This window comes from Gavialis gangeticus, unplaced genomic scaffold (genome assembly GCF_001723915.1).
Source record: "Gavialis gangeticus isolate Ggan-Ray unplaced genomic scaffold, GavGan_comp1, whole genome shotgun sequence".
Taxonomy (NCBI): Eukaryota; Metazoa; Chordata; order Crocodylia; family Gavialidae; genus Gavialis; species Gavialis gangeticus.
This window is the reverse complement of record NW_017728998.1, coordinates 19450512-19472626: the sequence shown is the minus strand read 5'-3', so window position 1 is coordinate 19472626 and position 22115 is coordinate 19450512. Positions and strand designations below refer to the sequence as shown.

Sequence of the window (22115 nt, the reverse complement as noted above, 5' to 3'; positions counted from 1 at the left end):
ATCAGTAAGACACTGACTACAGGGCTAAGTGTATTCTGGCCTTCCTTCACCTTAGGACTTGGAACAACTTTCCCTAGCAACTATGGCTCTAACAGTTACAAACCATACTCCCACCCCCAAAAATCATCTGCTCACAATAAAGGTCAACTCTTCTTGATCACAACTGTTATAGCCATTATGCTAATATTCACTCTTCTCCTGATCAATGAAGCTGAGCTGGGGAGAACATGTCATTTATTCAGGGGTGCTAGGGTCTATTCTAGCTGAGCCCATGCAGGATTTGGCCCGTGGTTTGTGTTATCAACTTAACATCAACTAAGAGCATTCACCTTCTCTTTGACCTGGAGCAGAGGGGAGTCCCCTCAGAGGAATTCAGAGTTGACATAAGGATGCTGATAACGTAATTCTAACCCTAGCTGTGTCATTACTTCCTCCCCGATCAGCCAAGCTAGATAAAAAGAGACATTTTTATAGTTGGCGATTTTTCCGATTTATAATCTTCAAATGTTTGAAAAACATTATTCCTAAATGCATGCTCAGCATGAGACTCATCACTTATTCAGTATAGATGGTCCATGGGTTAGAAATTTGGAAGGAAAATAAAAATATATTTAATCAGGAAATACACCCAAATTATGAGATGTGAGACCTGTTCAATGTGTGGAGCACAGCAGTGCACATAAACACTGTGAAATACAAGACTGGACTGCAGCAGTCTTCCTGTTCACATGTTCTGAGATATAGTTTAATTCTGATTTATTTTAGGTTATCTGAAGCCCAGGCTCTGGATCTGTTTGTTTGTTTGTAAAGCTGCTAAATCTAACATGGCACTTGCAGGGGAAAAAAAAGCCACCCTTTAATGAGGAAAACACTGTCCAGCCAGGATTCAGTCACACTGCTGGGGACTAAGGCAAGGGTGGGGAGAGGGGCAGCAGTATTGCTGACAATGTTTTTCTATGCTTCTGTTTAATTCTAACAAGGGGCTCTTGAACAACCATCCTCACCATGCGCCACATTTTGATCTAATACACAATTTCCTCCCAAAGAATGAATAGATAAGCTCCAATGTCATCGGCAATGGCCAGAGGCAGTTTCCACTGTAGAAACAGCTTCTGTCAGTAGTGCAAAGGCTACTGCTAGGCCAGGTGCAAGCATCAGCAGGTACACATACACGCAGTCCATAACCTGCACAAAGTATCAGAGCTGGGAGATGAGAGGACTGGGGACACAACTGCACTGGCCCTCCACAGATCTTCTGTATTGATTGAAAAGAGGTTCCAACATAGGAGTTTTCCAAATGCAGGGACTGGATCTATGCTTACGTGTGATAGTCTTTGACACAGTAAATGTTGTTCTCCACGTCTACAGTAAACGGGACTCCATCCAAACATTCATTGCATACTACGCAGCGGAAGCAGCCAGGATGGTATGACTTTCCAAGAGCCTGTAAAATCTTAAGGAGAGGCAGACAGCAAAATGAGCTGGTGCATGTTCAGCATGACATTCCCCATACATAGCAATCACCTGACTTTCAACCGAGGCAGTGAAACGCATGTCAGGAGGACACATTCATTCTGCAGAACCACTAGCGAAGGGGCTGCTGCAAAGCCTCTTGAAGCTAACGGAAAGATTCTCTTTGTTTTCAATGCATTTTGTATCAGGGTTCTTGGTGAGGGCAGGGGATTGTGAGAACTGGGTTTATAACAGGAAAGCAGCCTCTACCTGAGCTACAGGTGGAAGAGTCTGAGGCTGGAAAAAACTGAGAATGGATGTGCTGACAAAGTAAAACAATGTAACAAATTCAAATGGAGACAGAGCCTTTCTGGAAGATACATTTCAGCCAAACACAAGCTGTCTGGCTCAAGACCAGGGAAACTGAAATTATGGGCCCTATAATATACAGGAGGTCAGACTAGATCTAATTGTCTCTTCTGGTCTTCAACCTTAGGAATCTATGAAAAAGAATGACTCAAACACATCATTTCAGTAAACTTGACTCCTTAGTAACGGTTAACAATTACATTATCTGCTTTTCTTTACCAGCTGTTCAAGTTTAGTGTTAATTTTTGTTGACCAAAGACTCTTAACGGGCTTGTGAGACTGACAGTCAGTCAGGCTTTAAAGTTTTCAGTAACCCATGTCCTGGCAAATAAATACCATATTTTCCTACAGATAACCTGCACCTTTCCACCTCAAACCAGCTGGGGAAAATTGAAGTGTATTATATGCAAGGATAAGGGCTCCTCGTGCGAGGAACTTCGGAAGTTGTATGCATGTGTTGGGAGGAGGGCAGATTGGTGGCAGCATTAATTGCCAGTTCTGGGAACCATGGCAATTGATGCTACCACTGCTCCCTCCCTTTCCTTAACCCCCTGCCACCAAATTTCCAGACCTGTGGTCAGCCCTATCCTCAACTGTGTGCCAGATTGGGACAGCGTATGGGGCTTGTCCACAACCAGACCCAGCGTACTCAGTCCAATCCATGCACAGGCTGGACCCCATGTGTAGTCTTTGCAGTAAGGTGCCAACACCAGTATGTCAGATTGAGCACTGCATGCTGGATCAGACCCTAGCCCCTGAGCCCCCAACTCCAGAGATTTCAGACTTCTGATACACCCTTACCTCAAGATATTTTTTTTTTCTTTCTTGGGGTTTTGTGTGCGCTGTATTTTGGGGCATATCACATGTAGGAAAATATGGCAGTTTCAACTCTAGCTCTAGTGTGTTGAGCAGGAAGACTCAGTTATATGGAACAGCCCTGGGAGTCTACACATGATGCCTTTAGCTCCCATGGTTACATAACGCAGGGTAAAATTCCTTGTGCGACTGTCACCTTCTGAAGGTGACTTCAGATAGTGTCTGCCAACACATTCATTTTAGCTCATTCTGGAGCTGCTAATAAGATGAATATTCATCCAGGTCTGTGGGTGAACTGTTCAGATCCACAGGAAACAAACAGCAGGGCACAGGAAAAATTATAAACTACATGGGAAAAACTGTCAAGCCAGTGACTGGGTGTCACATTCAGTCTGGCCTGTATGGTTAGAAATGACTCAATCTCTCTGTTAATCTGAGTTTCTATCACAACTCTAGATTACATACATATTAGACCTATTCTGAAGATATTTTATATACAGGACTACAACTGAGTCAGCTGCACTTCAACTACTGAGCAGCTTAGATACTGGTCCCAAATTAGGGTGGGATCACAGTCCTGACTGTTCTTTCACCTGTGGCCTTAGAGTCAGGATTCTTACTACTGCACAGGCATGTTCGTCTGCCTGTTCATTAGTGGGGAGGGGCACAAAGAATCAGCAGATGAAGACCACTTAAATACTAGATCTTGCAGCAATATTTCCCTCTGTTCATGGAAAAGGGCTGATGATCATCTGCCAAACTCCCAGCTCATGAACTCCACCAAACTAGATATTATGGACTCCTGCCTAGGATGCTGCAATTAAGCATGCAAATCAGACTACCCTCCTCCCTCCCAGCATGAGACAGTTCTAGGAATTTGCTCCTGGGCTAAACTGAACAATATCCTTGTCCAGCTAGTGGTACCAGGATGCAAGCCAGAAGCCTCAGTAGCTAACTTTCCATTCCAACTCCTACTGAACAACCAAGTTTGCAAAAGCTTTTTGTTTACTCAGGACTACTAACACTCAGATATATTTTAAAGCTAGAGGAAAATACCAACACACCAAAACCTTATTAATACTATTTGACAGAAGTCTTTAGCATGCAATTTATCCCTTTCTTTTTTTGTTTTTGGGCTTTTTTTCTGAAGGAGAATTGGCCAAATTCATACCCTGAGTTTGCATCAAGGGTGTTTGGCTTGTACTTCTTTTTTAAACATATTCTAGCCAGTCTCCTCCCACAAGCCACAGCTGCTAAGCCAAGCTCATTAACAAAGACATCATATCAATAGGTGACTTCATGGACTGTGCCATTCCTGTCTGTGAGTATACAGAATAGAGGCTTACATAAGGAACTAATTTATTTTATCAGAGGCAATGGGGAAGCAGGAGCCTTTCAAGGGTCTGCAGGAGAGACTCTTATTGCAGTTCCCATCCCTCAGAAAACAATCCATCTTCTTTGGCCACTGTCAGGGCTGTGCCTGAAGAAGCATTTTTCCTCCTTGGGAGTTTCTCTCTCTAACTGGCAAAAGTAATAACCTACATCACTACTGGTTGTTTTCCAGTGCTTTCAGACAGTAATTAAACACAGCCTCATCATGCTGCTGTGAGAAAAGTAGTGGTATCCCATTTTACAGGTAGGGAAACTGAGGCACAATGCAAGCAGCAGAGCTGGGAATAGAGCTCTTGTTCCCTGAACTTCCTGCAATGGCCAATAGATTATGCTTCCTTTGACGAGGCAGTGCTCCTGCTGCCTTGCTGGCTGACAAAGCAAGCCTTCATTTTTCTTTAACTGCTTTTTCTGTGAAATAGTTCTATATTTTACAGGCTACAAAAGTATACTAAAGCCTACAAAAGTTTCCCGCTGCTTCACTATCAACATTTTCCCCATTTCCCCCAGACTTGGTGGAACTCTCAGTCAGAACAGCTGCTCTCTGCACTCAGGTTAATGGGATTGCTGTTGTGAATTCATTGTTGTTTGAACTGTGATGCTTCCTTGATAAAAATGCCCTTGGCAAGATGGGGAGAAGGGTATAGCTTGATTAAGGGAAAAAAAGCAAAGAAGTTGCAACATTGCAACACTCAAAATACATCAAAAGAAACATATCCCACAATTATTGAGTTAGCTTTCTTACCATTTCCATTATGAGGTGTCCACATACAAAACACTTGTCTGCTGTTTGTTGAAAACCTGAATACTGTTCAAATGACAGAAAGGAAGGGATTGTTAGTAACTGCTAATTGCCCTTTCTTGCTTTCTAAAGTTATACTTGTCACACAAATGCTAGGTTGTTTTTCTGTCTAACCTAGGATGAAACAAACTTTGCCACACTGAGCTGGCTCCAGTACTTTTTTATGGCCTGGTGTGAAATGCTCTTGGAAGACTGATTCAAAAGCTTTCACACTGAACTTTGAACATGCTCAGATTCTGTTCTCAAATGGCTGGAGCTAGTTTTGCCTTCTGATCAGAGCATGTAGTTAACACAGAAAATAAGGATGATTTGGGCACAGGTGCATTCTTAAATTTGAGATATTATACACACACACACTTTTTTTTAGCGTTCTCTTTGGCATGATGGAATCTACTTACAAAAAGATAGATGTCAGGTAAAGCTGTACACCTCCCCATAGCCAAACTCCCCTTGACTTAAATGGGACCAGGATTTCATCCTATGCTGTTTGGCCAACAAAAACAGACAGGAACAGGGAAGCAGATTTGTAAAGTAGACTGCCAAAGTTTTTGGGCCTAACAACTGACCCATTAAACATTTGTCCTATAGGCAATGGGGCAGAGGGTGCCAGAAGGACCGAAGCTTTGTAATTTTTAAGCTATTATTTGCAGTAGTCCGGCACTCTACCATGGCCCTTTGCAGCCATGTGTCAATGGGCCACTGTGCGTGCATGTTTCCCACTCAACAGGACTGGGTGTCCAGTTGTTTACACGATGTTGCAAGCTAGATATTTGATTATTTGAACTACTGGGGTTATGAAAAAAGACTGATTGAAAAGTGTGGGTATCCTGTAGGTGCTGCCTGAACCAGAAGGCCAAACCACAGCTTCTCTGCCAGAGCCCAGGTCTGCTACTTTGGCCAGCCTGATGCCTCCTTGCATCCAGTCATTTGTCTGACAGGCCCTCCTGGAGTCAGTGGGGAAGTTCCACTGATTTAGTGGTCACAGGGTCAAACTAATCTAGCACACATTTTCCCCTTTTAGTCATTTATTCCCTGATTTTTCCAGGTAGGTAGCACACTGGTAAGAAGGTCATTGCTACTGCCTATCAGAAATGATTAGAAACTGAGATCTGTCCCATGCTGCAATGGACATGCAACATGTTATTTAATAGCACGCTATTTCAATCCTCACAGGACATATTAACACAGGCAAGTTGGCCTATGTACTGGATAACACAGCACATGATCTTGACTGTGCGTGCACATGCATACACGCACGCACACACACACATTTTAGAACTTAAAAGTTTTAAAAATAACAAACAACCCCCGAGGCACTCAGGAACATGCATGGAGAAGCACATGCACACGAGTTACGCTGATGTTTCTGGAAGATGTTTTGCTACCTTGAGTAATGGCAGTTGTGTGCAACTGCCTAGAGTACTGAGCACACTGGTTAGGATCCTCCCCCCCATGTTTATTCCTTTAATATCAAAATATTTGTTTTTCTCATTCAAGACCCTGCTACCCAGGGATGCTCCCTACTTCCACTGTATCTAAATGACCATCTGGCCAGACTGTTTCCTAAGGTTGTGACCTTAGGGCTTCTGGAAACAGGTGGGGAGGTCCTGGCAGAACAGACAGCTGAGGATTAACAATAGCATAAACCCAGCTAATTCTCCAGTCTTGTCAGCATGAATCTACCAGGACCATCTGGCTGTCATTTGATAAGGAATGCAAAGGAGCATTTACCCAGTTATTGATTAACAAGGAACAGTATTCCCAAAGAGCCAAATAGCTTAGCGGTCTGGCTAATGTCATTTATTGCAGGCTGGATTGCCATAAATTACACTGTGCGCCAGAGGGAAGAGTTTTGTTGATACAAAAATCACTCTTTATATGACTAAACCCATTAAATTAAAACCATTGTTCATTTTTAAACAGGAGTTGTGCGCTGAAAAAAACACATGAGCTTGGATTACTCGATTTAAGAAAACGCTGCCAAGTGATGCAACATTTTATTGCCTCGGCAAAGTGACCCTTCTTCGCTGCTATACTGTACATCTATCTGATTTCAGCATTGATCCAAAAAAGCCCGAGAGCTTTTGGTTCAATGAGAGTTGGGTTTTGGATAAGTCTCTCCTGGTGTTTTGAATCTTGATGGGATGGATCAGAGGGATAGTCCTTTGATCCCGACAGCACTTTTTCTACATTATACCAGCGCAACGGAGGCTGTAATACCCTTGAACAATAAACAGGTATCTCCAGGCATTTGTGCATCAACCATTCAACTCCATCCTGCAGCGCAGTTTCTTTCGTTCCTAAACTTGGAGAACTCCAGCCCTGGTTGTACAAAGTTTTGAATTTAAGAAGCATAAAGTAAAAAATAAACAATCCTCTGACAGATGAATAAGAGCTGGCACTACTCATCATCTGTTCTCTTCAGAGTGCTTCATATAGACCAGGGGTACTCAATCTTTTTGCCCTGGGGATGGATAGGCAGCAGCGTGGTCTCTCCATGGGTCAGATCCAGCTGCATGGAGGTGGGTAAAAGGCAGTGCAGCCCTGAACCGACCACATGGGGGGAAAAGGGTTGTGGCCTGGCCCCTTGGCCCAGCTGCACAGGGCTTGAGAATTTGGCAGCAGGGGAGGAGTGGTAGTATTAATTGCCACTGTTCCCCCAACTACCAAATTTCCTAACCCTTGGGGAGCTCTATGGGCTGGATGCGCTGGATCCACAGGCTGGATTTAGCACATGAGCTGGGGGTTAAGCAGCCCTGCTACAGACTAAGCATCACAACCATCCTGTGAAGTAGTATTACCCACATAGTGCAGGTGAGAAAACAGAGGTAGAAAACAGCAAAAATGGGCTTGTTTGTCCTACACTGCATCTCCTAGGACCAGGGCCCTGCTGTGCCAGGTGCTGTGCAGAAAGAGAACAAAAACATGGTCCCTAACCTGAGGAACTGAGACAGGGGAGTACCAGGAGACAGCATGATAGGCAATAGCAGGCGGTCTCAAAACACCAGGAGCTTGACAGGCCTCACATTTTCATGCAGACAGTGTGGCTTCTGCCAAAGGTATATTCCAGTACTGGCTTATCTTGGATCTCATTGAAGTCAATAGTTCCCAAGGGAGCAATTAGACAATCTCCAAGTGTTTTTTTAAATCTTATCCTGCATTTGCTTTCCTAGCTGTGAAATGGGGACAGTTCCTGTCCTCACATGAAGGCTGGAAGGTTCAATGGCTCAGTTTGGTGAATCACTCTGGGATGATGGCGCTGAGGGTGATATCACTACGTGATAGCACGAGAGGGATCCAAACCCCAGTCCCTGGCTCCTCCTACTGCCCAGGCCTGTCTGATCTCCGGGCCGTCCCTAAAGAGGCAGTTTTTACTTTGCATTTTCTTTACCAGTGAATGATAACAGTGTCTTTTTTACCATCTTAAAACCACTGAACTATTTTGTTTGGGTTTCCTGTGCTTGCCAGTGAGGTTTTTAATTACTGTTCCCTAGACAAACAAATAATATACATAATCATTTGGCACTAGAAATGTACTTACAGGAGCCTACAAACAGTATGTGCCCAGCTTTACTAGAAAGAGGTTTTAAAACAGTGAAGTGCGTTTGCTTTTCACTTTTTTTTTTAAAATGCCAGCAATACTGAATAGTTTTCAACCAACAGAGAGAAGTTTTGCAATATAAAGCTCAGACTGAGGCATGATCCTTTACTTGTGACTTTAAAACAAGACACCAGGTACCAAAGTACTAAGAAATCAAATGGCTCTTGGGCATCTAACAGGTGATTTGTTCTGCAGTCTCGATTGTCTCAAGCTTTTTCTCCCATATTTATCTCCTTACTGACTGTCAGCTTTCAGGATGTTAACTGCCTTTGTAACAATCACGAGATTATTTTAGGAGTCTAAATATGTAGATATTTTAAAGGGAGACCTGGAGATGTAGAGCTCAAGGTTAAAAGTAAAAGGCTTAGCTAGCTGAACTCTGTTGTTTGCTTGTCACTAGACTATGATTCCCAAACAGGCAGAAATCTCCAGTGATTTTTGTCCAGTTGCCTTTCTTTAGATGGAAAAAAAATCAGGTCCATTAGTGCCCCCAAATGCTGATCTCCAGTTTAAAGAACTCTTTTGCCTGCTGTGCAATAAATATGTCTTAAATAAATTAACAATGTATTTTGAGCATATAATGGACAATTATACATGAGGGATAATGCCACCAAGTACTGTGAAAACATGCTACAATCCTTGCTACAATCAGTCATTTAACTCAGCTACTTTGGATCCTTTAAGCTTAGATACTTTCAGCACAAGCTTCAAAAGAGACTGTGTATATCTGGAAAAAGCTTCAGGACCCAGTTTTCTACCTTAGCCTCTCTGTCAGGTCTTGGTAAGGACTTGCTGCTACTTCTTAACATGCCTAGCCATGCCTGTGGAGTGGATGCTACTGCTTCCCTGCTGTTGTGTACTTGAGACAAAAAAAACCCAAAACTGCTTTCCTCCTGAAAACAAAGCCCTCGCAGTCTCTTACAGACCCATTTCCTCTTTGAATGGAGGTCTTAAAAACCTGGTAAAAGCCTGTGCTAACAGGTCCAATGGGTTAGGTTTTGGCAGATACTCTGGGTGCCTTGTAGTGATATCAGCTTTTTTTTATCACTGGCGCTTTCTGATTCAGTACCGCAAAAGTTGCTTACACTGAGCCACTCGGCCTGGACTTGAGATTCCTCCTCTTTCATGCTTAAAAGGCCTTTGAGAGGAGAAACCAGGAGATTTTGCCAAGATGCTTCAGGCATTTAAGTCTGAAAACTCATTTCTGAATTGGGCGCTAAGCTAATAATGTATTTCAACCCCAGGCTGCCTGTAATCCCTCACAGACTCTCTTCTCCTTGGTTTCCCATTAGCAGAGCATCTGTCTTCTCTCTCCTTTATTGTTTGCACTCTGCATGGGACCCTTAGCACATGGGACACAACAAGGCAAGAAATTCATGGAATCACATCAGGAGAGGGAAAGAATGTAAAATTTTGCTTTATGCAGATGGCCTTTATTTCTACACAACTAAACAAAGCTATTAAACTGGGCTGAATGAACTGAGGACCTCTCAGGCTTTAAGATGCTCATGGCAGGTGGCAGAGATTAAATACAGGCTGAACCATCTGGAACAGTGTCCTGAATCTTCTGCAAGGTCCTTTAATGTGCCTGGTGCCTTATCTCCATGGCTCATGTTGGGGGCTCATGCTCCCACACTCACATTGGCCCCTTTCCTTTTTTTGGCTTCTGCCAGAAGGACGTTGCCAGGGCAGGGGAGGGCTAGGGTAGAAGGGAAGCTAAGCACTGCTCAGAAGAGTATTGGTTCAAATTGTGTGTGGACTTTTGCAGAAAATCAGGAATTTCCTGGGTGGTTGAATTTTGCCTTAGCAGTGAGGCCTCTTATGAAGCAGAGGCCAGAAGAGCTCTGTGCACCAACAGACTTCTTCCTTCTTGGGTAAAATCCCACTGGTACCAATAAGAGTTTTGCCGGAATAATGACTGTGTAGAAATAAAATTAGGGCCAAAGCTTTTGACCCAGGAGTATTTTCTGACAGCCAGATTGTCCTGTGTTCATAAAGAGTGAATAACCTCTGGCTTCAGCTGTAGACTCATTTTCTTTGACTACCCAGCTGCTAGTCGTATGCTATTTGGGCAACTAAAAACAAATCTGGATCTTACTCAAAACAGGGGTCAGGAGATTTCAATTCAAAACCTACTGCAGCCAACATGAGCATTTATTTTAGAGGTTCAATCCATTACTTTCTCGCTAGCCTTTCTTTTGACTCCCTAACAGAAAAATATGATGAGTATGATATACTTACAAGGGTCTGGCATGAGCTAAACACAATTAGAAGTGCACTTTTAAGTGCAATTCAGCTTGTGAAATATAAAGTTTGGTATGATATTAAGACCAGGAATAGATCAAGGGAGGGTTGGTGAAAGGACACAAGACATATGACGAGCTTGACTTTACACTGTCCAGCAGTGTCTCAGAAATGTATTCAAGTGCAGGACAGCTATAAGAACCATTTCATAATGATGGCCTCATGTCTTTTCTGCCTTTTCCCACAGGATCATTCCTGGGATCCCCCTTTAAATATTCACAACTTTAACGACCATGAGGCAAGCTCACTATGGGGTATGATGGATGGCAATCAAATCTGAGGACAGTTTAACAACTATCTTAATTCAGGCAATGCCGAACTCGTCTTGGTGAGCTCCAACCCTTATCGACATTTATCCCTACTCATTTACCATATTATTCAGATCAGTGCACTCTGTGGTTACTGTTCTTTTACAGATTTAGGAGATTTTGCTGGACTGTAGTTGGTCTCAGAGTTCAAGGCTCAGATTTCAGTTAGCAGGCATGCAGTTTGCTACTGGTGAAATGCTGTCAGTGTCCACCACTGCCTCTCCCAGTCGCAAGGCCAACGCTCTGATGCGGACCCTTGTTTTGTTTTGGTTTTTTTACATATGGCACCCTTAAAACAACAACCACCCCTGTCCTAGTCTAGTAGGTATTCCTTTGATGCGAACTTGGTCTCTTTAAAGTTGATGGACTTTTTGCCACAGACTTCAGTGGAATCTCAATATGCCACCTTCAAGCCACAGTGCAACCATATCACGTGATCATTAGTAATGATGACCCCAAACAAAAGCTACCTCTGCACAGACTTGGATTTTGGATGAAGAAACAAATCCACAGTTCCTGGACTGAATCAGAATAATCGCATCAAATACCCCAAGACACTGAAGACTTCTACAGTTTGGACCAAATCTCTAGATATGACACAGCCTTCAAATTCAAAATACCCTGATAATTCATGCACTCAAATCAGTTCACAAAATAAAACGAGGACTGCTGGCACCTTGCAAGCTGTTAACAAAAAACTTGGACAGTTTGGAGGGGGGAAGTATAAGTTATTTTACCACATTCCCTACTACAGAGATAACACCAAGGTATCATACACTAGGTTTTCCTTGTTTCAGTGCCATAATGATACTTAACCCAAGTGCTGTCTTGTCTTTGTAGTTCCCTGAATGTGCAATTGTTTGTGTAGAATACAAATCATGCTCTGGATCCTGTAAGCATTTTCTCTGTGGAATTGCCACAGGGCTTCAGGATGCTTACGGACTCCACTGTTACAATGATTCCACCATTACATGCCAGGAACACTGCAGCAAATCTCCTCTCCAAGCCCTCTTTCCATTATTCTGTTGAAGATATCAATAAACACCCGTGTCTGTCTGCTTTATACTTGGAATGTTCATTTTAACAGCACATTTCCTTTTGAAAGGCAGCATTTAAAAGCAAATAAGACCGTCTTAAACTTATCGAGAGCTATGTTTATTCCACTGCTCCCATTAGATGGGAAGTTAACAGGCTTCAGCTTTTACCATTTACCTTTTCAAAAGGAGTCTGTTTGCTGTGGGTGAGTCTCAGTTAACAGAGATGGGGCTTTCTGACATGCACAAATCCAAAAGCTCACCTCTCAAGGGACAGCTAACAACATTTAGCCTCACTGTGATGGAAAAATCAAACCTCTGACTCCAGCTGACATTAGCTTCCATTACACTAAATAAAAACTATCTTCCTAGGGCCCCAGCAAGCAGGATGGGCCTTTTCTCACACTGCCAGGCTTGGAAAAGAGCATATGCAAAAGCTGCAAAGAACAGTGTCTTATTATATCCTGATATTGCAGTAGTGCCCAGAGGCCTAAATTAGGGTTGGAGCCCCATTGTGATAGACACCGTACAAACAAACGACATCACAGTCACCGCCCTGAAGCATGTACAGCTGTCTGGCTGTGCCTGGGTGCGAGTTTCCATTCTCCTTCTCCCCATCCCATGTTGGCCTTGCTCAGCCAAAGCTGCTCCTTTTGAAGCCAGTGGGAGTTTTTCCACTGACTGCTGTGGAAACAAGTCTTCATCTTGCGTCAAACTGTTCAGTTACTGCCTCATGCATCTATCTGTTTATGAATATATGTATAGCATGCTTGGTCTCAACTAACCCTACATATGACAGAGTCCTCTGTTCTTTATTACACAAAAAACCCTACTGTATAGTAAAAGAACATCCCTGAAGTTGCAAAGTCAAACAGTCCAAGGTTAGGACATGCCAGAATTGTAGCTGCCTTCGCAAACTGAAACTGGTCCTCTTGTGCATTTACTCCACCCAACGTTTCTCCATGAAATGTTGGTAAGAATTTATATTTTCACCTTAATTTTGTTTATAGAAATAACTGAACTGCTTTAACTGAAACTTTCCAAGAAATTCATCTTGAGGCAGAAACCTGCCATGAAGGTACCCATCTTAAATGCTTTAAGCTTGGCTACATCATGAGCAACTGAAAAAATGGTCTTCTGATGGGACATGTCAGGCAACCTTAGCTTGGGCAGTGTTATTTGTGCTGCTTCCAACTGGCTTTTCTACTGCCTTCATTGCCATAGTATCTGTACCCTCCTGGAGTACGTTAAGTCACATAACTAATATCTGTCACACATGGCTCATTTTCCATCTCATATCCCAGGAGGGAAATTTTCTCATTTCTTAGCTGCCACAAGATCTCCATGCAATAAAATAAGCAGGGCTATCTCAGGAGAGAGAGGGGAGCACTATCTGAAAGAAGGCAAGAGGACATAATCCATTTCAGATTCTGAATGCACTGGTGACATTTTTCAACTCTTTTTGCCAAGAACAACAATCATTCATCTAAAATTTCTCTGTGTGTTATTTAAACACTGAAAGGGAAAGAAAAAATGGTCATGATTAAATTATTGAACTATTTTCCTTCATCTCTAATTATATAGCAATTTATCAACAAAATAGACCAAGGCCATCTGACTCAAATTATTTATTATGGAGGGAGGCATTGATTTTTCACTCACTTCACCCAGAACAGTGTCCCTGATCTGGCTTGTTAGCCACCTGTGCCCCAACAGCTTTCAGGAGGGGATTAAATGGTCATTTGTTTTGTTTCCTTTCATGGAGTAACTATCGTAAGAGGAGAGAGGCAAGATTGGAAACGGCTCAGCTTGCTACCTCAAAGGAAGAAGTAAGTAGGAACTGCATCTTCCCTGGAAGCAAAGGAAAATCAATATAAAAGAAAGTTAAAAAAATTGTGAATTTACAGTAAAAAGCACCTTGCATTTATATTATAGTGCTTCCACTGGAAACTGGAGATTAGTTTGTCTCTAGAACACCTTCTGAGGAAGCAGAAGCATATACATTTTTCATCCAATTCATTTACTGAATTTAACCAAGATGATACAGGCTTAAGCTTTCACCGAGGCAGCGCGAGGCAGGTTTGCAGTGAAGAGCTGTGCGCTCAGAAGCAGAATGAGGCATTTGGTAGGGTTTGCCAGTCCTAGGCTTGGCACAGGACACATTACCTGCTCTAACATTATTGTTCCCCATGTCATTCATCCATGTTCTATTTAACCCCTCACCTCCTCTCTGCCTAATCAGCAAGTCCACCCACTGTGGGCAATGGTGGCTTCTAGCGCTTCTTCAATGGAAGGAATGAGCAAAATAGCAATTTCCAATTCAGAGAAAAATAATCCAGGACTTCGCTCTGACCAAACATGTGGAGAAACTATTTATTAGAAGAACGTGCTTTGCTAAATTTTAAGCTGGGTGTACCTAGGCCCTGGCTTCTGTTTGGCTGTGCAGCAGAGTCTGCTCAAAATGGCTCTAATAATTAATGTCTACATTTCTACAACATGCTTTGCGCACTATCAGCTGGCTTTTCGGAACAGCTCAGGGCCAGATTTTCAAATGTTCAACTATGAGCCACTCCCACTGCAATGCTTCTTGGACAGATGTTCAGAGAAGCTTAGCAGCCACCATGCCGAACTCTTCTGAAAACATGGCCATTTATTTGCTGCTTCCATAGGTGCCAAGCTCCTCTGAGAACAGGCCCAAGGATCACTGCAGCCCTGAAGTGCAGCTGCCTCTGGGATTTCAAGGCAGATACCCAGAGTGTTGGCACGTCATAGTGCACAACAGCACTGGAAATGCCAGACTGAGAATGCAGGAGCTGCTTGCCCAGCCCTGACGAGAAGTTCCCAATGCTCACACGGATCAGAGAGAACGTCAGTATTTATGGTCTCATCTTCATAATCCACAAAGTTGCAATAAACTCTATTTATTAGCTTTGGAGAACCAAAAGGCTCAGCTGTCTCTGCTGAAGGAGGGATAAGGAACTGAGTAAGTTCAAGTGGCCGGTTTGTGCAAGCCACAGAGTCTGAGAACTCTCTGCTTCTAGAGATGCTGCTCTACTTAAAGAACACAGAGCCAAGTACGTGAGGTGAGCAGCACCATGGCAGCATCCACGCTGTTCCAGTTACTTTAGTTTTCTAAAGATTATTACAAAATAGCAGACTACAACTAACCTTTCCCAGAGGGTGTCTGACTTGGGAGGATTGCCGTAAGAACTGTTCCAACACCTTGAAATCTCATTTTTCATTTGCTATTTGCTGTGGCTACCAAGAGGGGCACTGTTTCTTAATAACCTCTTACTCAGGGTTTATTGCCTCAAAAGATCTCCACAGTATGGGACAAAAAGAAGAGGAGGCATCATCTGCAGCTGCTGAAACGGTGTGTGGAGGAGGTGACAAGAGACAGGGAAAGCTGCACAGGAATTACAACCCCCTCTGCTACCCCTGCCCTCCCCCCATGCTCAGGATAGAACTGTGATGGGTTCTTCTCCAGGTGGCAATGAGGCTTAAATCACTTCAACCCTTGACCCTAATTTGCATTATATTTGTATGTCAGCTGCTTCCCATCATTGTATCTCTTGCTGAGAGGCCAAAGGAAAGGGTCATTTATACCACTGCTACTTCTGAGGGACTGCGGGCAATGAAGTATTGACATGCCGCATCTGTCTCTGGGAGACAATGGCAATACTATGCTGCTGTCCCTGTGCAGGCTGCACGATGCCAGGTTCAGCTATTACTATGTGAATTTTACTGGGCCCAGAACAGCAGGTGCTTTTCAGACCCCACCCCTGCCTTGATTGCTGCAGCTGCAGTACCTGTGCCCTACAAGACGTTCAGTTTGTAGTGTATCGGGACGATGTGATTACAGAACTGCAAGGTTGCAGCTGGAGGAAGCTGCAAGAGGACTGCCTTGTACTGCATCATCCTGTGGTGCTGTTCAGGCTGCAAACAAAAGCGGGGTTGAGAGTGGATGCTCGTGGCAGACAACATTTGGCTGCCTTGGTTAGAATTGTAATATAGGCTCTTTGTTTGCTCTCCCCGTCTCAGGCAACCTAAAATAATCTCCTTTTAAACATCTATTTATAACACAGGACTGGGGACAGACTTTGGCTAGATCTGCAGCTCTGGGTCTCACAGCATTTAAGGGAGAAAACCCCCGTGCAGAAAGCTTAAGGCAGGGCCAGGATGCTGGGCTGAGGCAGCCTGTACGCAGTTGCTGCAGGACAGCTATTAGTCAACACAACCTCTGGGGCTACACCACCTGCCTCCTAGGCTGGGTTTCCCATGCTGAACAGGGCAAAGGGTGCCCCTGGAATCTAAAATACTTTAGCAGTAAATCTCAAAATGGCTCCCAGTTATTTGGTTATTCCAAATTTGACAGCTGATTTCAGCAGGATGATGGAAGGCCCCTCCCCTGGCCCATCAACACCCAGACAGGGCCAAAGAATCGCACGCTGGGAGGGAAGTGGAGCAAATCACCTCACCATGCAGGGTTTGCCCTTTCCCTAAGTGCTCTAAAATCACTCTTCTGGAGGTAGGAGGAAGGAACCCATAGTTAAGGCTGCTATGAGACTGACATTTACTGTGGAGATTACATCTCTGAGTTAAGTATAAAAGCACTGTGCATCAGTGCCAGACTCGGGCTCATATTCTTAGAGTTTTCAAAGCAGTTAGGAGTAAATCTGTTCAATGGTTTAAAAGTCTGCAGCATTTAAAATGACCCTTTTTGCAAACAGACTTGAAGGCTCCCCTTTCCTTTGCCTGCCTCTGGCTAATGTCTGCGCTGTAATACATAGCTTCAGACCTAGGCAATTCTAGACTAAACCACACAACGAGGTTAGGCCTTTTCACAGAGAAAGTAGGGCAATTCCTTGCATTCCTGTTGTGATTTGTGCCAAGGGAAGCCGAGGGAGGATGCACACTCTGTGAAGCAACAGGTTTACAGCACAGGCAGTGACAGGTTCAGAGTGCCATTCCTTCTGCTGCCTCCGGAGCTCTTTGGCAAGGCTCTTAATCTGCCTCCCTTTTCTCTCCTGAGACTCCTACAGATCCATTAAGGGTCAGCAGAGCTGATAACTTAGTAGCCTTGAGTAGGCTACAGCTTGATGGTTGCAGGAAGTTGATCCCCAACCCACCTCCTACCAAGCTTCCCCCTCTTTGAATTGGTTCTTGGGACATGGTGAGGGGCGAATGGTTGATGGAACAGGCAGAGCTCAGTATAGCTAAGCCAACTTTTTTATTTTTTACTGGAAAATTGCAATTTGCTGGGAAAAAAGAAACAAGACTAGAAGTGACTACTGCTGCTAGAAACTTCAAGTTTTTCAAATGAAAAGCGCTTTTTCCTTTGTTTTTTATACTAAAAGATTTCAGGTTTGGCCTGATCGGTAATGATAAAAAATGTGCCATCTTAAAAAAGAAAATTACAAAGTCAGAATAAAGTACGTGTCTGAGTCTGGATAAGTAAATGTTTGGACTATAGGAGAAGTGAATCTGGGTGGAATTGGGGGCTGAGACTGTAGCTGGCTAACATTCTCAGCCCAAAACAGAAAAGTGAATGAAAAGTAGCATTTTGATTGAATTTCAATGTTTTGCAAAAAGTAACTCAATTCCTCAAAAACTTTCTTATTCAAAACAAAAACATATTTGGTACTTCTTCAAAATATTTGTAAAAGGTACTGAAATATTTTGTGTCCTTGTGTTGGGGAAAATTCCTCTCTTGGAAAATGGTGGAAATGACAGGAAGAAGGAATGGAATTTTCTCCCCACCAAAATAAAAAAAAACAAACAAAACCAAAATGTAATGAATTTCAAATTAACACATTTCTATATTTTTTTTTAATTATACCTGTTTCTTGCTGGCTGGCTTTACTTGTGGTGATGTAGGATGGAAGTGTGCGAGTTCACTGACACATGGAGAGGCCTGATACAACTATCGTAGAGATTTTTTAAACTTCAATGCATTGCTGTGATGAGAAATAAATCTGACCAGCCTAAACTACTTGTTAAAAAGCTTTTGGTGCAGGTTTTTGTTGAAAAGATACTAATACATTCAATCTACTCATTACACATGTATCTTCAGCCCTTGAGCCTGCAAAAGGATGCTATTTCAATAAATCAGGAACCAGATATTGTCAATCCAACATACCGATTCCTTAACTTGTCATCCCATAGTCTAACATTTTGCAGTCCTCTCCAATTTTAGTTTCAAAACATGCTGTCCTGTTATAACTGTGATTACATGTAGCTTGTCACTATCAGTTCATTCCCTTTGTGTGTGAATTAGTACTAGAATTCTCTCTTTTAACAGCAAGAACATTTTCATTTTGGAAAAACAGCTCAGCAGCATGCTCCATTTTTTGTGGCTCAGCCACTAATGCTGTACAATGCTTGTAAAAAAGTGAGAGAAAATTAGCTCCTCGGCTTTCAGCTAATCGCAATGCAGCTCCACACTGTTTGTCGCAGTTATGATTAAAACTATGCAACGTTCTACGCAGCCATGACATGCTACAGTCAAACAAGTCTCCCTTCTAGTTATGATTGGTATTCTCCAGATGTTTGAGTTTGTATTCAGGCTTGGCAAGTTTGTAGCTGCAATTCGAACTCAAAATCTGAACAGCTCCAGTGTTTGTTCTCAGAATGAACACTTGAGACTGCTTGCGAGCAGTTAGATGCTTGCTTTCATGGCTACCACTTCAGAGTAAGGGGCCAATCATGTCCCACTGAAACCAATGGCAGAACTCCCACTGATTTCAGTAGGAGCAGAAACTGGCCCCAAGGTGAATCAACCTCACCCTGCTTATCAGCCAGCATAAGAGAAACACGTTCAGTTCATAAACAAACAGCAACAGTGCTTGAAACCTTACTTACTAGGAAGTCTTCTTCACAGTACACTTTACCATTGACGTTGTAGAAGGCTTTTCCTCGAAGTCTTCTTCCTGTTAAAAAAAAAAATTTTCCGTTAGTACCTCACACTCCATTTCCAAACTGAGAACCATCCAATCAGCAAAGTACAAGTACAGAAACGTTGTCATTTTATGGGTGGGTGCATTAGAGCGTCTGAGAAGACATAATGAGCTTTTGAGAATGACAGTCTAACATGGAAAACCTCGTATCTACCCCATCTTTCTTTTCTAATTGTTATTAGCATTCGATGTTTATCTGATGATAATACCCAAAGCCTTCAGTCAGGGTTGGAGTCCTGCTGGACTAGGCACTGTGCACATGGAAAAACCATCTTACTTGAATGGTTATTTATAGACTATTTTTACACAACTCCTCACACCTCTGCCTTTGCTAATATCCCAGGTTCCTGCTTGCTCCTGTTCTCTCTGCGACGCTAGTGCAGATATCTACTTGTGGTCAGTGGTTCTGGAGGCTGAGATTATTTCAGTACAAAGTTATAGCATTATAAATGAGAAGCTCACACTTTATATTTTTCTTCTTCCATTTTTTTACTGGTAAATTAAGTACATTTGATTTGGAAGCCACTGCAAAGCCAAGTCACACCTGATCCAACTCCGGTGTGGTTAAAAGTTACACCAGGAATGTATTTGGTCCAGAAGGAAAATAAACATAGTAGTCATTTTTCAAAGTATATCTGTATTTAAAAAAAAAAAAGAATGACATACCAACATGCACCAGCAACCGACAGCCGTAAAATACATCAGTATGTGTGATGGTGGGGGGAGGAAGAGTTGAAAGGACAGACTTCAGTTTCAAATTCAGAGTTTACTCTTAGTAGTATTTAACTATACCTATAGCATATATGCTCACCATATAAGCTAAGGGTGCATTTCTAGTTCTAGATTTAATATATATACATCCACACATAAACCAGATTCCAGATAATCTATCAGTCTCAACATATACAATAAATCAAAGGAATTCAGAAAAAAACTACTTCAGCCAGTTGTTTAAATGTAACTGGTCTAGGTCTCTGACTTAGACTGATGTAAATCCAGAGTAACGTCTGAAGCCCATGAATTATACCAATGTAAAACCAGCATAAGTGAGAAAAATAGATCTTGACAGCCAAACTCATTCTGACACAACTCACTCATCTCCAGTGAATTTCATTCATCCCTAGGGATTTGTTTCGGACAATTTACCAATAAAGCTATTAACAGGTGGCAGTCTGGGTAAACAGATGGCACCTCACCCATTAAGAACTGCATACACAAAGCCAATTGCAGTGCACAAGTCATAGCCATGCAGATTCAGTGGCTAAATGCTTGCTACCAAATAACTTCCTTGAAACCACAGACCTATTAACAATGCAACACACCCTATACCTACCCAGCTATAGATGGTCCCTCCTGGAAAGCATCTGTGTAAATGCTAACTTAAAATATAGAATAAACCCTATAGTAATATGGTACAATATAGATAACTATATCACACTACAGATTTACAAATTCTCTCTGTAAAGGCCATATCTAGGCATACTACATATGCATGTGTATAATAACAGACTGCCACAGGCTCAGGGATGGAACAAACTTTGGGGGTGAGAACTTGCTGAATCTACTGAGCCTGCAGCTACTGGGAGTTTAAATCTCAGGGCTACTGACTGTGAGCTGCTGAGCAGAGTTCTCCAAAGTCCCCATAAACAACAATAAAAGAATAGGACTTATTTAAAATGGTTAAAAGTTTCCTTTACGCATTGCCACTTGTGCTGTGATCCTGGGAAACTGTGTGTGGCATACACAAATTGGGCTCTGGGATGACCTTTTGGGAAATCCCGTGCTGTATGTGGTTGTCTGGTGGTTGACTGGTTAGCAGAGGGAAATGTTTCCTTGAAATGCAGATTGCTGAGCTGTAGATTTCCCAGGCTGCTTCGTCTCAGGGCTACTGGAAGGTGGACTCAGTTATGCTTTTTTATATGTACCTGTTGTATTGCGCCCTAGCTTTGCATCAGGACCTTCTTAGGTAAAGGTGGTAAGACTCCTGACACTTGTTTGAAGTCCCTTCTGTAAAATGGGTCCATGCAGGCAAACAGAATCATGGGATGATGACAGAAAATGCTGGGCTGGGACTAAGCTTGAGTGTCATTTGTTCCCTGCACCAGCACGGAGTCCAGATCAGGTATACCAGGGCCAGGCCCATCGGTTATTTATCCAACCAGCCCTTAAAAAGCTTCCAAGGAAAGAAATTTCACACTATTTCAGGGGTGCCTGCTCCAGTGCTTAAATACCCTGCTTGCAGTAAAAACTTTTTCTTGATACTAAACCTAAATCTTCTTTGCTGCACATTAAGCTGATTTCCTCTTGTCCTTCCCCCAGTGGACTTGGTGAACAAGTCACTCCCCTGAACTGACTGTTCCATAAACCTCCAGGCTTTGAACAGAGGCACAAACCAAGTGCAGCTGCCTGTTCTGCACTCACACATGCCTTCCAGTGACCTCTGAAGATCTGGTCCAGAACATAACCAGCTCTTATGAAAATGCACTTAGGGCAACTGGCAGGAGGCACAACATGGCGCTCTGTGAAGGCTGGCAGTGCTTTGGGAGACTACTGGGATGAAGATACAGCCCTTTATTCTCAATTTAAGGAATGAGCTCTGCAGAAAGTTCTCATCTGAACATGTAACCCTTTGGGCTAGGGACAAAAGTTGCACATAAACCAGTTTAAGCAATCAGAAGCCTATAACAGAACAGAAGGTCAGTGCACATAAACCAGTTTCAAAATGGCTGAAACCTGGCTGAATGTAGTATCAGACTTAACTGATTTGAGTCAAGCTAGTGTATGAGACTCCTGTCCCAGACCCCTTCCTGGTTCAAGTTAAAATACAGTCCTCCAGCATCCCAGAATGTTTTGCAGCCCTGGGCAGGGCTGTGCTGTGTGCTCCAGAGAGCAGGGCTGGCCCTGCCCCTCTGCTCCCTAGTTGGAGCAGTGAGGGCTGGCTGACAAGTGGGTGGTGAGGGAGGGGAAGCCTGGCTGGGGATGCAGCCCAGTCTGCAGGGGGTGGTGGGACTGCACCGCCCCCCCCTTGCAAATCCCGGGTAGGCTCTGATGCCGGGGGGGGGGGGGGGGGGGGAAAAAACCCCC

The 22115-nt window shown here is 43.1% G+C and overlaps 1 protein-coding gene across 1 annotated transcript in view; it reads right to left on the bottom strand.

The window, feature by feature from the left end:
- The window catches only part of WTIP (Wilms tumor 1 interacting protein), a gene marked incomplete at its 5' end in the record, with an annotated part of 135527 nt that overhangs the window by 12700 nt on the left and 100712 nt on the right, over positions 1–22115 (bottom strand). The window contains 3 exons of the mRNA XM_019505278.1: positions 1323–1453; positions 4772–4834; positions 18937–19004. Of these exons, the coding sequence (XP_019360823.1) occupies positions 1323–1453; positions 4772–4834; positions 18937–19004 (262 nt within the window). The remainder of the gene's footprint in view (positions 1–1322; positions 1454–4771; positions 4835–18936; positions 19005–22115) is intronic.